General features: G+C 35.0%; 1 protein-coding gene across 1 annotated transcript in view; it reads left to right on the forward strand.

The window, feature by feature from the left end:
- The window catches only part of LOC149090290 (forkhead box protein K1-like), a 52903-nt gene that overhangs the window by 23164 nt on the left and 10256 nt on the right, over window positions 1-19483 (forward strand). Inside the window, exons 2-6 of the mRNA XM_089233855.1 lie at window positions 12866-13054; window positions 15189-15510; window positions 16711-16904; window positions 17258-17475; window positions 18272-18445. Coding sequence (XP_089089981.1) covers window positions 12866-13054; window positions 15189-15510; window positions 16711-16904; window positions 17258-17475; window positions 18272-18445 — 1097 coding nt within the window. The remainder of the gene's footprint in view (window positions 1-12865; window positions 13055-15188; window positions 15511-16710; window positions 16905-17257; window positions 17476-18271; window positions 18446-19483) is intronic.

Here is a 19483-nt window from a genome sequence, read left to right on the forward strand (position 1 = left end):
TTTGTATTTGTATTCTGTTCAAGACCATAGGCTTTCACTATAAAAATTTTATAAAAGTCCTTTTATAGAACATGAAAAATTTAACCAATAAGCTTATAGGTTGCACTTGCTCAAATGTAACCTTTATTGGTTGGATTTTTTAAGTTTTATCAAACTCTTAATAATGTAATAGTCTTGAACAGTAAGGCCGGGATTATATTATAAGAGTTTGATAAAATCCCTCTTATAAAACTTAAAAAATCCAACCGACAAAGCTCATAGGTTACATTCAAGCAAGTGCGATAAGCTTATTGGTTGAATTTTTCATTTTTTATAAAACTTTTATAATGTAATCCCAGCCTAACTAACATTCATCATTTAAAATTATGCTTCACATTTTGTGTACAGGTGAAAAACAATAGTTTGCATAACAAAGCAGTTGGATACATAGGCCTATTCTAGGTTTGGTAATTCTAATGCTACCCAATAGCATTCAATTTTTTTAGGGCATGCAGATTCATAATTAATATCTACAATGCTTAGCAAAGCGCTAGAAAGTTTTGGCGTCCTACTTTTTCATTTTACTTTTCTAATTTTTTGAGAGAGCCTGGATAAGCTCAAAATATATTGTCTCTACTGTGAACAGCAGTTTTGGCATTCGGAGAAGCATCATGGGTGGAAATATGGAGGGGGCATAGCGTCAGAGTAAAGCGGACTGATCTGGTGTATTTGGTGGGTATATATGAATTTAGATCATCATCATGGCCCCCCCCCCCCCCCCCAGACTTTCAAGTCAATCCCGCGTATGGTTCCTCTTTCCCTGAGTACCGTTTGGAAGCGAATCTCTCCCCCTCCCAGATATTTCCTACTAGTTTCCTTAGAAAAACCGACAAGATCTGAGTTAAGAAATTCCTGGTTTCCACAAAATATGCTCAGCATATTCAATTGTTTCATGCAGGCGGCCAGAATTTCTTAATCTATCGCTAATATTTGTTCACATCCCCAAAGCAGAATATGCCAAAATCTGGGACGTATGTCGCAGAACAATTAGCGCTACTGCAGAACAATCTGGAAGTATTTCAAGGAAAAGTGCAAGAAAACACTATTATGGGGATTTTTACAGCAGAACATTTCCAGTCAGCCGAGGGTTCGTTGCAGAACAATGCAAAACATTCTGCTTTCGGATTCACATCTAGAAAATAGGTGCGTGAAAGGAATGAAATATATTTTTATGTCATCAAAATTAATGCTTTATAGTTACCAATACTACGTTTGTTACGAATGATTAGCGTTCAAAAATATTCTATTAATCAGTTGATTAGTCGATTCAAAATTTTTGATTAACCAGTTAAAATTTTCAATCAATATTTCACAAAAAAAAAAAAAAAAAAAAAAAAGATCGCCTGATGAGAGAGTTTCATTGCGACACATATCATGTTGAAAACTAGTTGTTTAATCCCTCCGTCTCTCTTCTTATGAGGGTTGGTGCACAAAATTTTCCAAAAGACAAATTTTTCAATTTTCAAATACTATGAAAACACTAAGCTATTATTTTCTGTGTCTAACTGTGTTAAGTTTTTCTTCTACCTGTACAAAAAATATTTTTCAAATATTTTAATATAAACTGCCGGGAGGCGTTACACATGATAGTGTTTTTCACTAAAATGGGTTTTTCTTAAAACTAAGTTTTTTGTTGGATAAGGAACATTTTTTCAAACACCACTCATTGAAAAGTATTGAAACTTTGTGTGTATCTCAACATTATGGTGTTACATACTTTAACACGCGCTTTTGGGATTTTAATTGTTGGTTATTTTTTTTTATCGAATTTTAACTTCAACAGTATGCAACTTTTTCAAAAATCACCAAAATTTACCCATATTTTGTGCTATAAATGTTTTTTTATAAATTTAATAAAAAATCCTCGTGTTAAATTATGTAACAGCATAGTGTTGAGATGCACAGAAAGTTTCAAGACATTTGAATGAGTGGTGTTTGAAAACTGTTCCTTATCTAACAAAAAACTTAGTTGTGAGAAAAACGCATTTCAGTGAAAAACATTAGCATGTGTAATGCCTGCCAGAAATTTATATTAAAATATTTGAAAAATTGTACTCACAATTTTTGGATAAGAGATAACATAGATTGGTTAAAAACCTGAATTTAACCAATCCGTGTCGATCTCTTATCAAAAAATTGAGACTTTAGTTCAAACCATGTCGGTGAATAAATACCGCCCTTAGACGCCTAAAATAGTATCTTAGTATTTTCATAGTTAAAAATTGGAAAATGTGTCATTTTCAATTTTTTGGAAAATTTGCAAGCACCAACCCCCCTTAAATAGCTCTGTCATTGTAAAGAGATTAAGAAAATGTTGCAGTCGGCAATATTTTAAACCTAATTTAAATTTTCGCTAACGTTGTTTGCGGTTGAAACATTGCGTCGTTGTTTTAGAAGTCGACTAGTGATTAAATGGATTTTTCTCCACTCCGCAGACCTCGGTTTTAAATACCGTTGTGTGTCTATTCTTGAGGCCCTTTCCACCAAACATCATCAGTGAAGAAGCAACGATAGAGAGTGAAAAAACACAGATTATAACGTGCACAAGCGTCATGGATTCGTCTTGAATCACCATGCTGACATCGGCAGTGTTGGTGCATTTAGAATCAACAAGAGATAGACATCCCAGCTTGAAAATGGTGATGTCGAGTAAAAGCATTGGACGCGGAAAAGTTTTTTTTTTTTTGTGATAATATTCGTACATTTATGTGTGATTTTTTTTTTTTTTCGGAAAGAAAAGTAATGAAAAGAAATGACTACCACTACTCCGTTATCATATTCTGGCGGAGTGTAAAACGCGTTTGTTGACACAACGACAAACAGTGGCGTAGGCATAACATCACGGTTGTTCGTTCCGTTATCGCCGTTCCATGCTATATAACCCGTTGATATCGAATAAATAAATAAAAAATCTCAAGGTTGCTGTAGTGATGCGTTTTTTCTTTCTCTCTTCCTCCTGGCTTTATTTGGGTGTTTCCAGTAGCGTATTCAATCGAAATTTTTTGATATTGATTTTTTTTTTTCAATAACCGATCGTTGTAATCGAATGAGGTAGGAAAGTTTGTTGCTGATTTTTGTGCTGGAAACACGAGGTTCTAGTGGTATATTAGGTTTTGATTTCACTTTCACGTGCCGTTTTCTCAGTTGTGAAATTTCGGTTACAAATTGTTCCCACAAAAAAAGGTAGGGAGGGAAAAAAACCCTACAGAGTAATGTAAAAACATTAAACTTTGATGTCTGTGTGTCAGGAAGATGCCGTTGATTGAAATTGAATTCTCTCAATTTTTTTCCTTCAAATTATTCGATATTCAATGTAAATTTGTATGTTTGTGAATATTAAGCATGCTCCTCACAGCCAAGTGGTCATCTTTCGGTTTGGCAAGCTTCAGTTAGAAGACCTCGATAAGTGAGGTCCCGATCCAAACAAGTTCGGGATCGGCTTTAACCTTTATGTACCGAGAGTATGCACTTTATTATTGATATGTTGTAAAGTTTGTGATTAAAAGTAAAATAGATTTGATAAATATACAGGATTCTAAATTCATTGGACAAACTTTAAGAGGTGATAGAATATAGAAGACTCCAAAACTAGCATTTTTGGTCATAGAATGTGCTGTCAAATCAAAGCAAAGGCAGAAGAGGGTGTTTTATAGAGTGCTCAACAGCACTTCACCAAAAATAAATACAGGGAGATTATAAAAAATCTATCCCGACATATGGGCCCCTAACTATCATACCATTCACAGAAACTGAATGAAATTTCGGCATAAGGTATTTTGATGTATGCGCTCAAGAATGATATGGAAAACAACAGTGTCACTCTAACAGTTACGGTTACAGTGAGAAAATTTCGAAAATATCAAATGGCAACACCAAGTTTTTTGTATTGGAATGCGATCTCCATTGTGAAAAACCCTAAATAGCGTTCGAACGGCAACTGTAGCATGAAAATCACCGGCGGTAGATAGGCTAAAAGTGAGGACAACCAATAAGGACAGAGAAGCAGCATAAAATAAAGCATTTTGTTGTGTTTCACAAATTTTCCACATGACCTTGTGGAGGACTAATCAGGCTGGGATCTCAGCCGAAGAAACGGTGTGACGAATGAAACGAACATTAATGCTCTGGTGCACGGCAAAGCCCTTTTTACTTTTTCCTTGCCTAGCTCCGGGGATTTTCGTGCTACAGGTGCCATTCCAACGCTATTTAGGGTTTTTCTGTATGGAGATCGCATTCCAATACAAAAAAACTTGGTGTTGCCATTTGATATTTTCGAAATTTTCTCACTGTAACCGTAACTGTTAGAGTGACACTGTTGTTTTCCATATCATTCTTGAGCGCATACCTCAAAATACCTTATGCCAAAATTTCATTCAGTTTCTGTGAATGGTATGATAGTTAGGGGCGGGAATATATCCCATATGTCAGGATAGTTTTTTTATAATCACCCCGTATTTTTCCGATGGATTTGTTGTGATAAGTGCTGTCAACCATTCTAGGGTACATAGGCACCTTCGAATTTGATTGGAGTTTATTTTTTATTGGTGTGAAACCGTCAAGGTTATGCTGCGCCAAACAATGATCAAGCGGTACAATGACTTGTGGTAGAATTTGCGTTACTCAGGTTGCACCGCGAAAAGGCCTACCACGCCACATTACAATCCCTGCATTCTCGAATGGCTGATAACGAATATCACAGCAATCCGTCACAAAAATATATTTGCTTTTGGTGAAGTGTTGTGCACTCTCCAAAATCACCTTTACCGCCTTTGTTATTGCGATTCGACCACATATTCTATGATTAAAAATGCTTGTTTAGGTGTCTTATATTTTCCCGAACAGGGGATGGCCCCTCAGGCATAAAGCCCTGTATAATTGAAGAAGAAGGTGTCTCGTATCAACTCTCCAAGTTTTCCCCGTGAATTTAGAATTAAACTGTAGAAAGCAGTGAAGCTTAAAACGAAAAATTTAAATTTTTAGACTTGAACCTTATCCTCAGATACAGTACAGATAGATAGTTGTTCCACTTCTGGATTTTGTGCATGGAAAAAAAATATAGGGAGCTAAAGTTAGATACACCTGCACTAAGTGTTTTCAATGCATTTTAATGGGGCAATAGGGTTCTTCTGATAAAAAGTGAGAAAATCTAGTGTATGCTCGTTTTTTTACCAAAACTCATTAAATCTGTGAAAGAATAAAAATGTGTAAATTATTAAGCAGCAACATGCAAGTTCGAAACACGTCATAATAAATGCATCCATCAATTGCGCAAGAAACAATCTTGTCAATAGAATGTTTTTTATTTACTTGTGTGTGCGTGATGCTGAATGACCCTTTTGGTTGTACATCGAATGAATCAAGAAATTTGCACCATGTTTCATACAGAGTTGCCATCAGGCATTCATTTTAGGGAGAGGGAGAAGCTCTCATGAATAAAAGCATTTTTCTACACAAGAAAAAATGTTAATTCATGACGTTGATTCGGGCTCAATGACCTTTCATGTTACAAAAACACAGATCTTTAATGTTCATATTTTTTTGCTTGTAGTTCGTTTGTAGTTTATTCGATAATAATGAATTAAATTCGAAATATTAGTAGAAAATAATAGGTAGGTGATATGAAAACATGCATTCTTAAATGATTAACAATATTTGCCAGTTAGTTTAAATTAAAAAAATCGGATTTAAATCAAAATATCCGATCTTTTTTTATTATTTTTTTTAAAAAAAATCGTTATTTCTTCATAACCTGCGTGCGCATATGAAACAGCCATGGTGGTCGTGGGGTATGAAGTACATGGCACGTGGTTTATTGAAAAAAATTGTCGACACAATAGTGTTTAGAGGCGAAGTACTTCATCTGTGGCTCAGCTATTTATATTCTAGCCAGTTGACTAAATTTGTAGCAGTGAAAAAAAAAAACACGCCTGAGTTTTTGGTGAGTGAGAGACTGAGGAAAATTTTTTTTTTGCTTATAATAAACATTGTTGCTGCTGAGCGAAAACTCCCTCGTAGTAGCGTGTGCCAAGGCCAGAGACATAAATAAAAACCACTACGTAAAAGAAGGGAGTAGAAGATGAATGGTGACGTGCTATAGTAACTGTAAATATTCCTCTGTAATACTGATATATATATATATATATATACGGCAAGATGTGAAGTTGGAGCGAAATAAAAAGGCAGGGAAGGAGGAGTTGTTACGTGTGTGTGTGTTTACTTTTTCCTCTAGAAGTTAAAATGTTTCCATTGGGAAAATTAAAACCGTCTAGGAACTTTGCCAAAAAAGATTCCGTATATTTGAGGATGCTACGCTACGAGCCCAGAATCGGCAGCATCTAATTTTTTCACCACTTGAAAAAAAAAACGCAAAGAAGCGTAAAACGAAAAATTTAAATCAGTTCAATTTATTCGACGCAATATTTTCTGTGATAGAATACCTTTTCTGAAAGAAAGACTTTGAAACGCTGTGTTTCTTGGGAATGAAGAGTGATAAAATGTTTGATAAGTCAGTAAAACACCGCTTTGTCCTTGCGTAAGGAATCACTCTCGGGGATGAAGGTAATAATTATATTGATACAGATCAGGTGTGTCATTTTTGTTGGGAGATGCCGTGATTTTCACTTTGCATTAAAAGGCGTTGAAATTTCACAGTACTGCATCATGCATTGCATTCTATTCTGGGATACGGTTACTGTGACGCGTCGATTACGCAATAGCAATTCCTGCAGTGAAACCTTCCTAAAAATGCGGCCACCCCATGTTCCAAGAACTTGGCTGTCTGAGAGGAGGTTGGCCAATTATGGTAGACGGGAAAAAATGTGAACATTTTCAACATTGTCTTATAGAATGACGTTTCCGATAAGTCATCAATGACAATAAATTTCTTTTTTCTTGTGAAATAAAGAATTTATAGTTTTCTCATTCTTTTAAAATTTTCCTCTACGATTTCATTTTCTACTTTTGAACTGAGGGTTTTTTTTTTGGTTCGGCAAAACATTTCCTCTAAAAGAAGGTAATGTTGCACAACTGCGAGACTTACTGTTAATGAGGACTAAAAGGAAATTCTGCTATACTCCTGAAGAAAAGCATTTTGCGGCATTTGAACTGCCCATTGAAAACGATGGGCAATAAATTATGCATTCTTTTTTTCCAATAAGTTGTATACACGCGCGATGTGGTCCTCGTCAATGGTGGCATTCTGACTAGTTAATTCGTATATTTAAAGCAGGAGTGGGGGAAACCAACCTTTTTTTTGTTTTCTGGGCCGCATTGGAAGAAACAAAAAGCGTTTCGGGCCGTATTGAGAGGGGGGGGGGCTGTTTTAGGTCGCACTCGAAATTCATAGTTGTTGAGAGCATTTTGAAACCAAATTTACCATTTTAAGTTTTTTTTTGGCGAAATATACTTGAAATCTGCCAGAAACAGTATTAAAATACGAACAATATTTATTTATGTGAGTTTGATACTGCTTGTTGGGTCGCATCAATATCTGAAAAGGGCTGTGGATTGCTGCAGTGTAAAGGGCACCAAATTTTTCCCAGAATACCGTCTCTAATGATGAACTGTCAATTGCGTTTCTGATGATTTATGAATCGAATATTCAGTTCTTTCACAAATTGAATTACTCATTACTCTGTTACTCATTTGCTTGTCTATTAACAAGGGTTGATATCAAAATATTGATAGTACGTAAATCATATTTGTGGAATCGCGTGTGGTTTTGTATATAATTTGATCAGGACATAATTCAGTTTAAAAAAAAAGAGGTCGGACGCCAAAGAGGTACAGCCTCGGACAACTTTTTTTTCCCGATATTTTTATCTCCGCTAACTATATCCCATTTTGAAGATTTGTGTGATTTATTACCTCTATCACATCATTTTTGCAATTATTAATAGTTTCTGTTGGTGACGTGAATGAATGTGGTATGGACATACATGTTCATAAATTTTGCTCAAGCTACAACAAATGGTTAGGTTTCGCTGGGACAATGTGTTTACATCATCTAGTGCATAGTTTCCCAAACTTTTTGTTCCATCAGAATTTTTGTTCTTCAGGAAATTTTTTCTCTTATCGCCCCGATTCAAACGAACCCATAGGATCCCATGTTACCCGTGGCTTCTATCGCCCCCTCCCCTGGACTTCTCCATCGCCCACCCAAGGGTCGATATTGCTTACTTTGAGAAACACTGATCTAGTGTGACAGAGCCTGTGCGTCTCTCGGTTCCTATCACTATTATTACCTCGGCTAACAAATACGAATTCAGTTAACGGACATTTTAGGCCAGGTTCACACGTGCGCGATACGGCAAACCATGCAACATGCAACTGGACACGGATTGGTTAAAACCTGAATTTCAAGTTTTTCAACCAATCTGCGTCGAGTTGCATGATGCGACGCTTGCCACATCTATTATATCTCACATAACGGCAGCCTTTGGAGATGAATTTTCGCACAACTATCAGGATTACTCACTTTCGAGCCCGATTTATTTGTATCCGCCTCAGAATCACTTCCAAATGCACCCCCATTTCTCTACCACAAAGTTTTCAAGTCATTTTATGTAAAATGAATGATTGAGTGCCGAAATGTGTTTATAAAAAAGCCTGTACTTAGATGTTTACAGTGCACACGTTCTTTCGGTGCGACACCTTTAGCATAAAACTGAACGGTCTGGGCATACTAGGAGATTTATCTTCTCCGTGTCTCATAAGTATGACACACAAAAATGAGCTGACTGCTAATATAAGAGGTCACCTACGAACCCGACCGGGGTTGTGTACATTTAGTGTAAAATAAAAAGGTCTTCAGTATAGTTCATCTTCCTTTAAATTCTCTTACATCTGATTGTGAAGACGTTCATTTTTTCCACCTTCCACCAGTTTTCGCCTTTTTTTTCATCTTTGTTTAGTATACAGTGTTCCTACTAATATTAGCTCCGGAAATTATTGAATATTTATGAAATGTTCATGTATACGGTTTTGTTCGCATTCTGAAAGTATTAAAATATGTATAAATACTTTGTAGTATATATATTTCATATCAACCCCGGAAATTATTGAATGTGTATGAGATGTCCATGGAGATGTGATTGGCTTTTCCCGATGGTGGCTTTTACGGTTAGAAATCTCGTAAGATATGGACCTAGCCATCACACCGTTAGTTTAGTCATTCCTACTTTGTATGAACAGTGGAGTGACATCGCGCGTCTCTCTCTAATGAATGTGATTATGTGATTCCAGAACGAATTACTCCCACTTATGCATCGGTGCAAGGGAAAAAGGAAAAAAAGACGTATAAGTGAGAGAGGTGTACAGTGATACCTCGGCTTACGAATTTTTCAGCTAACGAAAATGTTTTTCGTGATTTTTTTTGCCTCAACTAATTGGCTAACGAATATTTTCATTCATATGCACGTGCTAACATAAAACAACCGCGTTGTGAGCTGAATTTTCGCTGAATCATCATCATCATAATTACTGTCACTCGCCGATTTATTCACGTGCACCTCCGAATATTTTTCCAGATTGTTTCCTCCACTTCCATTTCTAAAATTTTGAGCCATTTCATGTAAAATGAAAGATTTAGCTAATAGAAATGCTTTTAAAAAAGTAACCTATGTTTTCAGAGCACGCTTTCTTTCAGTACAAGGCTCTTAGCATCAAACTGAATAGTCTGGACATTCTAGGAGCTCATCTTTTCCATCTGCATGTTATCAGACAGAAATGAGCTGACCAAATCACAAATGGATGGGGACACCTGCGAACTTGACCACTTGACTGGGTTTTGTCAATGCCAGCCCCTTTGTTTAGAGTACTAAAGCTGGTGTTGGTTGTGTACATTAGTGTAAAATAAAAGATCTTCAGTATATTATCTTCCTGTAAATTCTTATTTATTCAAATTTTTTAAATGTTTATTTTAGCCTTCAATCAGTTGTTGTCTTTTTCATAGCGTTCTTTTGATGTTTTCGAAAAATTATTTTAGAATTTTGGGCAGAACCTAGAACGAAACAAACGATTTTCCATAGTAACCTATAGGAAATCACGTTTCGGCTAACGAAGATTCCAGCTAAAGATCTGGACACACGCATATCCGCATCGTGAGTTCGGAATGAATCATCTTCCAGCCGAGGAATCGCTGAATAAGTATTATTATTATTTCCCTATGTCTTTGTGACTGGGAGTGCAGAAAAATCGTCTTATAACTAAGAGAAACATATGAGAGACCACTATTTTTTTAGCCAATGTATGTAATACCTTGTATCTGCATGTGTTGTTTTCACTGAAAATACTATTTTCGAAAATACAGTAAAGCCCCTCTTTTGTGGACACCGACGGGACAAAAAAAAAATTCGTCCGTAAAAGAGGGGTGACCGTTAATCAGGGGTTTGAGTTACATATTTTTATTATACAACGGAAATTATTTTTGTTCCATAAAAAAGGGTTGACGGTTAAGAGGAGTTTTACTGTATAAATGAGCGGCGTAACTTCATTCTGATAACCTACAAAAGAGAACTCGGGTTTGTTCTTTTATGTATATGTGTTTGGGAAAGAACCAAAGCTGTAGAAGCAGAGCTCTTTAATACAGCTTTGGGAAGAACACATATAATTTTGTTTACGTTCTTCTCAGGCTGAGACTGCGCCAAGAAGCTTGTGTGTGTGTGTTTTTTCTGTATGGGGTGACGATGATATGGAGGTGGTGGCGGTTGTTAGGGTAACGACGGAACATCTTATTGGAGGAGCGACTGGTTTTTTTTTGTATGTATGCTCCTATCACGTCCTGCTGTTGCCGTAAAAAGGGTTAAGGTCACGGACGGTACCATATAAACAAAGTCTGCTTGCTCTTTTCCGCTGTTATTATGGGACTTTCGAATATGGAAGTTTTTTATTATTATCTTTACTTTGTATTTCTTCTGCAAGAATAAAAAGTATATCTACATGCGCTGAGCACCTCTCCCTCACTCCTCCTCTTTTTTTTTTTCGTGTTATTACAAAGCCACTCAAATAGATTATTTCCATAAGCAAAAACATTTTCATCCATTTCCCTATCTAGGAAACACCCCCCCCCCCCATACCCCTTGAATGACTTTTTTTTATTGCTGCAACGGGATGAATGGCTCAGATGGATTCTAGGATGAATTCATGGAATCATTTGTGATGAAAATTTCTTTTTTTTCTCTTTCTGAATAACCTAATAAACTTTGGTGAAACCTCTTTGAAGATCTGATCTAATTGGATAATTCTTTTTTGTCTGAAAAATTTCTCTGCTTAGATCACCTGTATCTCTAAGTGGCACAGCAGAAACCACTTGAACCTCCTTCAAAATCCCATATATTTTTTTGAAGAAGTAGGCTTTCTCTTCTGATTTTCAGGGGGTGTAAACTAAGGGTTATAGAAAAAGTGTTTCAATGCAAAATCAACTTTACAAAATATTTAGCATTTTCAATGGCAAAATAAGAGGCTATTCAAGTCCAAAGATTTACATGAATCCCATCTCGTAGGTTGAGGAGATTTAAATAGAATCGCCGGTTTTCGTAGATATTTAGTAAAACATTTTAACTTTTGAACTAATCATTGAATTAATTTGAAATTTTTATGTATGTGAAATAATGTCTTGCCTATAATATTATATGGCATCACTTGTATTATCTGAACATTTATATGGCACTTTCTCTGGTAAAATTGTTTTTTCCTCTTCTACTGCTTCCAAAAATTGGATTTATAACTCAGTTTTTTTGCAAGGCCGAATCATAACATTTAAATTAAAAATAAAACATTACACATGTGCAATTTTAAAAAAGAAACATAACGTTGTGTCGCATGTAACTTTTAATCAAATTTTAAGCATTTCAAAATGTGTTAAAGATCATTAGTCAAAAATAATTAAACATTTTGAACAGTTATTCAGTTGGGTTCGAGCTGTATTTAAATTTAATCAGTTAATAAAAAACCTTTTAGAAATTCTTCTCTTTTGCAAAAAAAGATGAAGCACCCCAAAAAAATAATCCGATCATCTCAAAATTTTGCATGGAAATTCCTTTATGCCAAGTATGCAAATGATTAAATTTTCAAGGCCAATGAATGTTAACTTTGGTCATATCATGCATTTCTACTGCGCAACTAGCATTGTATAAAACAGGTAACAAACGCAGATGGTTTGTTTTTCTTGCTGTCAGCATTGCAGTTACCTGAAGACATGAGAAAATAATACACCCTGGAGACCAATAATGCCGTTATGACATTGTCGAAGACCTTATAGCCAATTGGACGACTTCGAACGTGGTCACATAGTCTGGATGCGTGAAGCTGGCTGGTCATACTGAGCAGTAGGCCACCACCTGTACCGTATGGACCCGGCTGTGTAAAGGTGCTGGCAGCAATGGTTGCTGTAAGGAACTCATCAGCAGAATGAAGAAGGCCAAGATGCACGAATGCAAGGCAAGACCGGATGATTGTACAACAGGTTGAAACTGCCCCAACGGCATCATTGTCCGCTATCCAACATGCTCCAGACTCTTCCATGCCACCTGTGGTACCTTCCACCATTTCACAGCATGTGGGTTGAGGCAAAGGTTACGCTCACAGAAGCCTTTAAGGCGTCTGCCTGTAACCCCACAACATAGGCAGAGTCGTCTAGGGTGGTGTCACAGCCTATCATCATACTTACACCTTATTTGTTGGAGATTTTCGGCATGACTGACTATTCTCCAAGTTTTCAACCAGATACTTATATATATACACTTATATATACCCTTAGTTTAGAGTTAGCAGAGTCAATTTCAATTAAACATGAGAGGTTTATATCTTTCTTTTTTAATCTTTCCAGGTGTGTCTTTAGGTTTCCGAGCACAAATATCAAAATAGGTTTTCAATCATTAGTAGGTGATGACTCAACTCCTAAAAATCCTCTGCCAGAGCTCTCAGTGCAAAAACCCATGGTACCACTCAGGATAAATATTCCTGAACCTGACCAGCATTTTCCAAGTCCAATCCCATCTCCTACAGGAACTATAAGGTGAGTATTCACTCTTTTAGTCTTAAAAATCTTGGGGCTGTACTATCTACTCATGCTTAATGGGAATCTGATCTGTATCTGCGGCGATTATGACAATATAAGCATAAAAGGGAAATTTTTGTACTATTGACGTTCCCCCTCTGAAAACAAGCATTGCTTTTCTCCGAATATTCTGAGGAAGATATGGATAGGGGGAGACCCAGTCCGTAAGCATCGGATGATAGCATTTTCTACTTGCGATGGTGCTGGTTTAGTGAAAAATTTATTTCTTTGACTTTAAAATTTAGTATGATGATTTAAGTAGTGTTCTTCCTTGAAAGAAAACTATGCAATTTCGTCGCTCTTTTGCAATTGATTGGATTCAATTAGGAATCTACTCGTTACCAAGTTTACTTCACAATGAAAGCTCGCTACAAAAACAATATAATGATAAATCCCTCTACAACTATATTTTTGGAGTCTTGTTTGAAAATGCAAATATACTCTCTGCCTCTCGATATAATGATAACCTCTCTAAAATAATATTTTTCTTCTGGTCTGCAGAGTATTATATCTAGATTTCACTGTATATTTCTTGATGATATAATTATATTATATATGTAAAAAAATAAATGAAGCAAAGTAATAATTACCCTTATCCATCAAAATAGGCAGTGAAGGACAATGATACATTTTTTTTTTTATTCCAATGTGATTTTGGTAGTTTCTTATGAACTGAAGTACGGCTTAAAGAACTTCAATAAATTAATTAGAATGCTGAAATATCCTTGTGAATCATATTTAGTACATGCTGAAAAATGTATTTAATTATAAAAATAACTCTTCATGTACTCCTTCTGTTTTCCCATCCTCCCCATTAAAAAAAGGAAAAAAGATAAATATCTAGCCAGTCTGCTAACACCTTCCATTTTTAACATTAAAGAATGTGAAAAAAAAACAACAAATGTTCTACATGTGCATCAAAAATGAATTTGCATTGCCACCATCGCTGAACAAAAAATTCAGTAAATGTATAGTAGTAGTTGTATAAACCAAACTTAATTTTGATTGGTCAGTGGTCAATCGGTCAAAGGGAAAAATCGCTTTTCCCTGTGTGGAAAGTGATTTCTTTTGATTTTCCCTCTTTTGCATCACGTGACATTAAGGAGTGAGCCTAAGAATAATTCCTTGGTATCGTTTTTCGGATTATTCTTAAAGTCATGCTTATGAACCCATGCTTATAATTCGGATGGGATGAGAATAAGCATGAACAGATAGTGCAGCCCTGTGTCTGACTGAAATATTTTATTTTTGTTTTGATTCTAGGAAAGTAAGCCAGCTTTTTAACTTGTTGCAAAGATGGATCAAAATCAGTTCAAAATGTTTCTCTTTAGCCACAAATTCACCAATGGCATCCAGACTTTGTCGTGTTATCAGCTCTTTTATTTTTGACTAGTTTCCCTTTCCTCATCACATTTTTTTTCCTCTGATGAACAGTGTCTAGACAAAAAAGGTGAATGATGTATTTTTTTTTAAACCCTTATGTTTTGCTACTCATCTAGATCATCAAGATTTGGGAAGCTCTCACATTTGTAAGTGAAGGGAATAAGCTAATTGATTGAAGAATTCAAGATTTCCAAAGCATTTGTAAAAAAAAAAATGATTCCTAGAACAACCCCTTAATGATATTTTTTAGCTTTCTGACATTCATATATGGCTAAAACTTTACAGATTTCCAGAACCATCTTGAGAGGTAAGACCTTACAAATTGCTGATGAATTGTTTTTCTTCCTCAAAATCAATTATAATTTTTTACTGATTTACTTTTTCACTTTTTTAGTCATTTCTCTTTTATTGCAGCTTCACTTATACTGTGACATAGGTGCCAAGGCTTCTAATTTACCCAGAAGTCTTCATCTTTCAATGCTCTTCTAGAAAGTCTCTTGAAATCATTTTGATTATGCCTTTACTATGAGGGAAATGCTCGCGTTATATATAATATGTTCATTTTGACTTTTTTTTTTCCAATCTATGGGTTTCTACTAGATGGAATTTTTCTTTTTCTGATAAATTAGAATAAATGCTTATTTTGGTTTTGAATAAAGATGTTTTTTTTGTGTGTGTAATTTTTCTCCCCTCATTTAATTGATAATAGTGCTGCAAACTCTTGTCCTGCCAGCCCACGTGGTGGTCTGCATAGAAGAAATATAGCTAATGACCTCGACATGGTTGCCGCTTATGCTGCTGTGACGACCACAGAAGAAAAGCCCACAGAACAAAAAACTTCACCAGCTCTCATGGCTATGCCAGGAGTGGATAGCTCGATGCATAAGGATGGCAGACCACAATATTCATACGCTCAGCTCATTGTTCAAGCCATATGTTCTGCCCCAGACAGGCAGTTGACTCTCAGTGGCATATATTCATATATTACAAAGAATTATCCTTTCTTTCGGACTGCAGACAGAAGTTGGCAGGTAATTACTGTAAAAAAATATCAATCAGCAAATATATTTCTTTTTTATATCTCAAGATACGTTAAATTTTCTGTAATTATTCTTTAAGAATGCCTCCTAAATAACTGAGAGGAAAGAAAATTATGATCACACTTTATTTAAGAAAACTTTTCATCATAGGTGTTTTCATGCTTACTAGGGCTGGGAATCAAAATTTTTAACTGCTCAATCAAAAAAAATTTAATCTATTAATCTAATGATTAATTGAATATTTTCAAATGCTGTAACAAACTTAATAAGTAACTTTTTTTCATTAATTGATGTCATAAACTGATGTTTAATCTATTTCACTCACATATTTGCTAGATGCAAACAAATATTGGAATAGATTTAGAAATTAAGGCTGCTCACTTGAAGTAGTGCTGAACATTTTTGTCAGATCCTAGAATTTTTTTACCTTTTTTTTTTTTTTTTAAATCCTTTAGAATTTTTTAGAAAATCAGTCAAAAATCAGTTACAGTACTTGGCAGAAGGGGGCTAATTTTTCCTTAATAGAAGTACAATAGAAGGGGAGAAGACAAAAAAAAATTGGTCTTGTCTTCTAAAACAACCATCAAACCCAATTTAAAACTGAAATCACCAGTTTTCATTAAATCAACTTGTATGCTATGTATAGGAATACAATTTAACATCTTATCGGTTTCACCAAATAAATTATGAACTTTTTATAAAAGTTTTAGTTGAATTTTAATCTAATTGATCAGGTTAATTAACTCACCTAAAATTTTCCCCCACAATCAACAGTTGATCGATTAACTATTTCACCAAACACTAACTCTGGCCATATCGCTATATTTACTGCAGTTCACAACCATTAATGAGTTGGATTGGAAATGAAAGTGCCATCTATTGTGGTTGCCTCACGCTTGCTAGGGAAAATGTCTTGTTATCTATATTCTTCGAACCTGGGACTTGATCAATCTGGCAATCTTCATGGTGGTAGATGAGCATATTACCACTACGCCACTCTGGCACTATGATAGATTAACTGACCCGATTTAACCCTAGTGCTTACCTTCAAGTCCTTGTAGAACATTTTTATGCATGTGGTCACAAATTCTGATAGTAAGGAATTGTATCATATTTATAAAAAGTTTTTTTTTTGTTGCTCTTTTTTTTATTTTAATTATTCTAATACTTATACTGTCTCTATTAAAACAGAATTCAATTCGTCATAACCTTTCTTTAAACCGATATTTTGTGAAAGTGCCAAGATCACAAGAAGAGCCAGGGAAAGGCTCTTTCTGGAGGATAGACCCACAGTCTGAATCTAAGCTTATAGAGCAAGCTTTTAAGAAAAGACGCCAGCGTGGTGCTCCTTCATTTCGGCCACCATACAGTGGACTTTCCTCGCGGTATGATTTAAAAAAAAAATTTATATTCTTTTTCAACCACATGTTCAAAAATATTGATTGGGTGATTGGAGAAAGAATAGTAGAGATGTAATGTGCAAAAATGAAACATTGCGTGGAAACAATTTTTAATTGAAAATATTGAAAAAAATTCAAGCATGATTGTTCAAAGCTTTTCTACTTTATGAAAATTATTTAACATTTAAACGCAAAAGTTCTAGGAAAAGAATGAAATATCTTAATATTAAAAGTATGTCAAGTTTTTAATTAGTTATTTTGTTTTTACCCTTTTGCATATGTAAAATTCTGCTGAATATATTTTTATATCAATTCGTAAATTTTCCATTTGATTGCAGTTCAGCACCGGCTTCTCCTAGCCACATGGGAAGTGGTCTAGTAACACCAGAATCTCTCTCCAGAGAACCCAGTCCTGTACCAGAGGTAATACCACACGAAATGGAAGTTGGTCATAACAACATGCAACCAGCAGTTTCTGTATTTTCTCAGCCAACGTCTTACCTCTCAGTAGCTTCAAATGATTTGAAAACTGGCTTCTCCAATCCTGGATCGCCACGTAAATCAATTTTCTGTATTTATCTTTTAAAATTTCTTCGTATTTACCACACATTTTTCTTTTAAAATGCCTTGCTTTCAGAAATGATAGGATAATATCCTACCATAACTCTTAACTGTTCTCAAAGACATATGTATTCTGTATTTCTTAAGTGTGTATCCTACCAGCATAAATGACAGTATGGAAACAAAAAAAACTGAGTTAAACGTATATGTAAACCAGAATAAAATGTTGCATAACAAATGTTAACATTCAATATATATATATATATATATTTTTTTTTAAATTCATTTCACTGATAAAAATTTGAGAGACATCACCAGCATGACAATGTTAGAACTTTTAGGTATTTGCACAGCTACTCTCAAACTTACAGGTATAATATGTTTCAAACATATTAAGTTTTAAACACATCAAGTTTCGACATTAAGTATGGTATGAACTGTTTGCAGGTCCATTTTCAATACTCCTGAGAAATGTCCTATGGAAAAAAAGCCCCTTGCAAATAAAAATAGTCTTGATGGCGCTACTAAATTTGAATGTGACCTGCCATTCTTATCAGGTCTAAATCAGGAAGTGTCTGTAATGAAACTGGTTGAATTCGGAGTGCTGCAGCATTTATCGAAAGAGTGTTGTAGCATTGGAACATGACATATATTTTTATTGTACATGCACACATTCACATAAAGTGTATTTGTGTGTGTGTGCATGAAAAATTATGGGCTTGGAGAGTGATAATTTCTTTTTAAATGCTTGTGTAGTTTAAGCACTTTAATTTTTTTTAATCTCATCACAGGTAATCTTCTAAATACTAATAGCATTTCTGGGAATCAGATGAGCACATATAGTCCTCAGCTGTCAGCAGCACAGTACAACAAGCCTCTGTCATATTATGCTACTCAGCCTGGGACAGTTGTCACAAATGGCATAATCAATAATGGAGTTGCTGTAGAAATGCGCCAGAGTTCTGGTATTTCTCTCCTTGATTTTTTTTCTTCATTTATGGATGAAATTAAATATTTAATATGTAGGCCTACGCATGTTTAACTAACTAGCCTTCATTTTTTATGTTTTCAAATATTGTATGCAAGGTGTCCAGTAAATATTCAGACTGATTTAGAACTGTGAATGATTAATTCAAATTATCTGTATTATCATTTGATGATGTCTCCTTGCACCAGAGGGACACGGAGGCCTATACCCCCCCCCCCCCAAGACTATGAAAAATTTAAAAAAAAATTTTAACATCTTTGTAAAATAATTAAAAGAAAGAAAATATATACCTTTATATGCTACCTTAATCAATTTCTATTAATTTGCAAGACTTTTTGGAGGTAAGTAACAAGTAATTTAAAATTTTTTGAAAGAAATTTTTTGTGCTCCTCCCAAAAGTCAATCATATGTATGCCTCTACCTGACACTGCAACATATTTTTCTCATTCGGACCACAGGTTCTTTTATTCCAGTAACAGAATTCTAGTGACTGGTACCTGAATCACTTCGTCATCCATGCATAACTTTTGTCTTCCAAGATTCTTACTCAAAGGTGCCCAAAAAATAAGGTTCCCTGTGAGCCGAGTTAAATATTGAGAATTGATTGTGCCAGTAAAAATTATAGTGGTGGCATGGAGTCTGGCAATTATCTTATTACAGAATAACACCTTTACTTCAAAAAATGAACCCAACAGAGGGGCAATTATACCTTTACTATTACTGCACCATATATCTGTTGAATAGTATTTGGATTATCTCTATTTTTTCCCCTCAAATCTTCTGCAAAGAAATATTCTTTTCCAAAATATCAGCTATAGTCATATCTATCTAGGCGTTGTATGGAAACACCATTAGGTTCCTCCTTCTTAGGTTCACTATCATCTTCTCAATGATATTTACACCATTGAAACGTAATGATGTTCATAAGTCCAATAACACATATAATAACACTCATTCCCTAAGTGGATGTTAAATTTCGCTATTGATTTTCTTGTTCATTTGTTTGAACTACACA

This window comes from Pholcus phalangioides, unplaced genomic scaffold (assembly GCF_987345545.1).
Source record: "Pholcus phalangioides strain wild (caught in Gottingen) unplaced genomic scaffold, Ppha-v1.0 ptg000001l_1, whole genome shotgun sequence".
NCBI classification, from domain to species: domain Eukaryota; kingdom Metazoa; phylum Arthropoda; class Arachnida; order Araneae; family Pholcidae; genus Pholcus; species Pholcus phalangioides.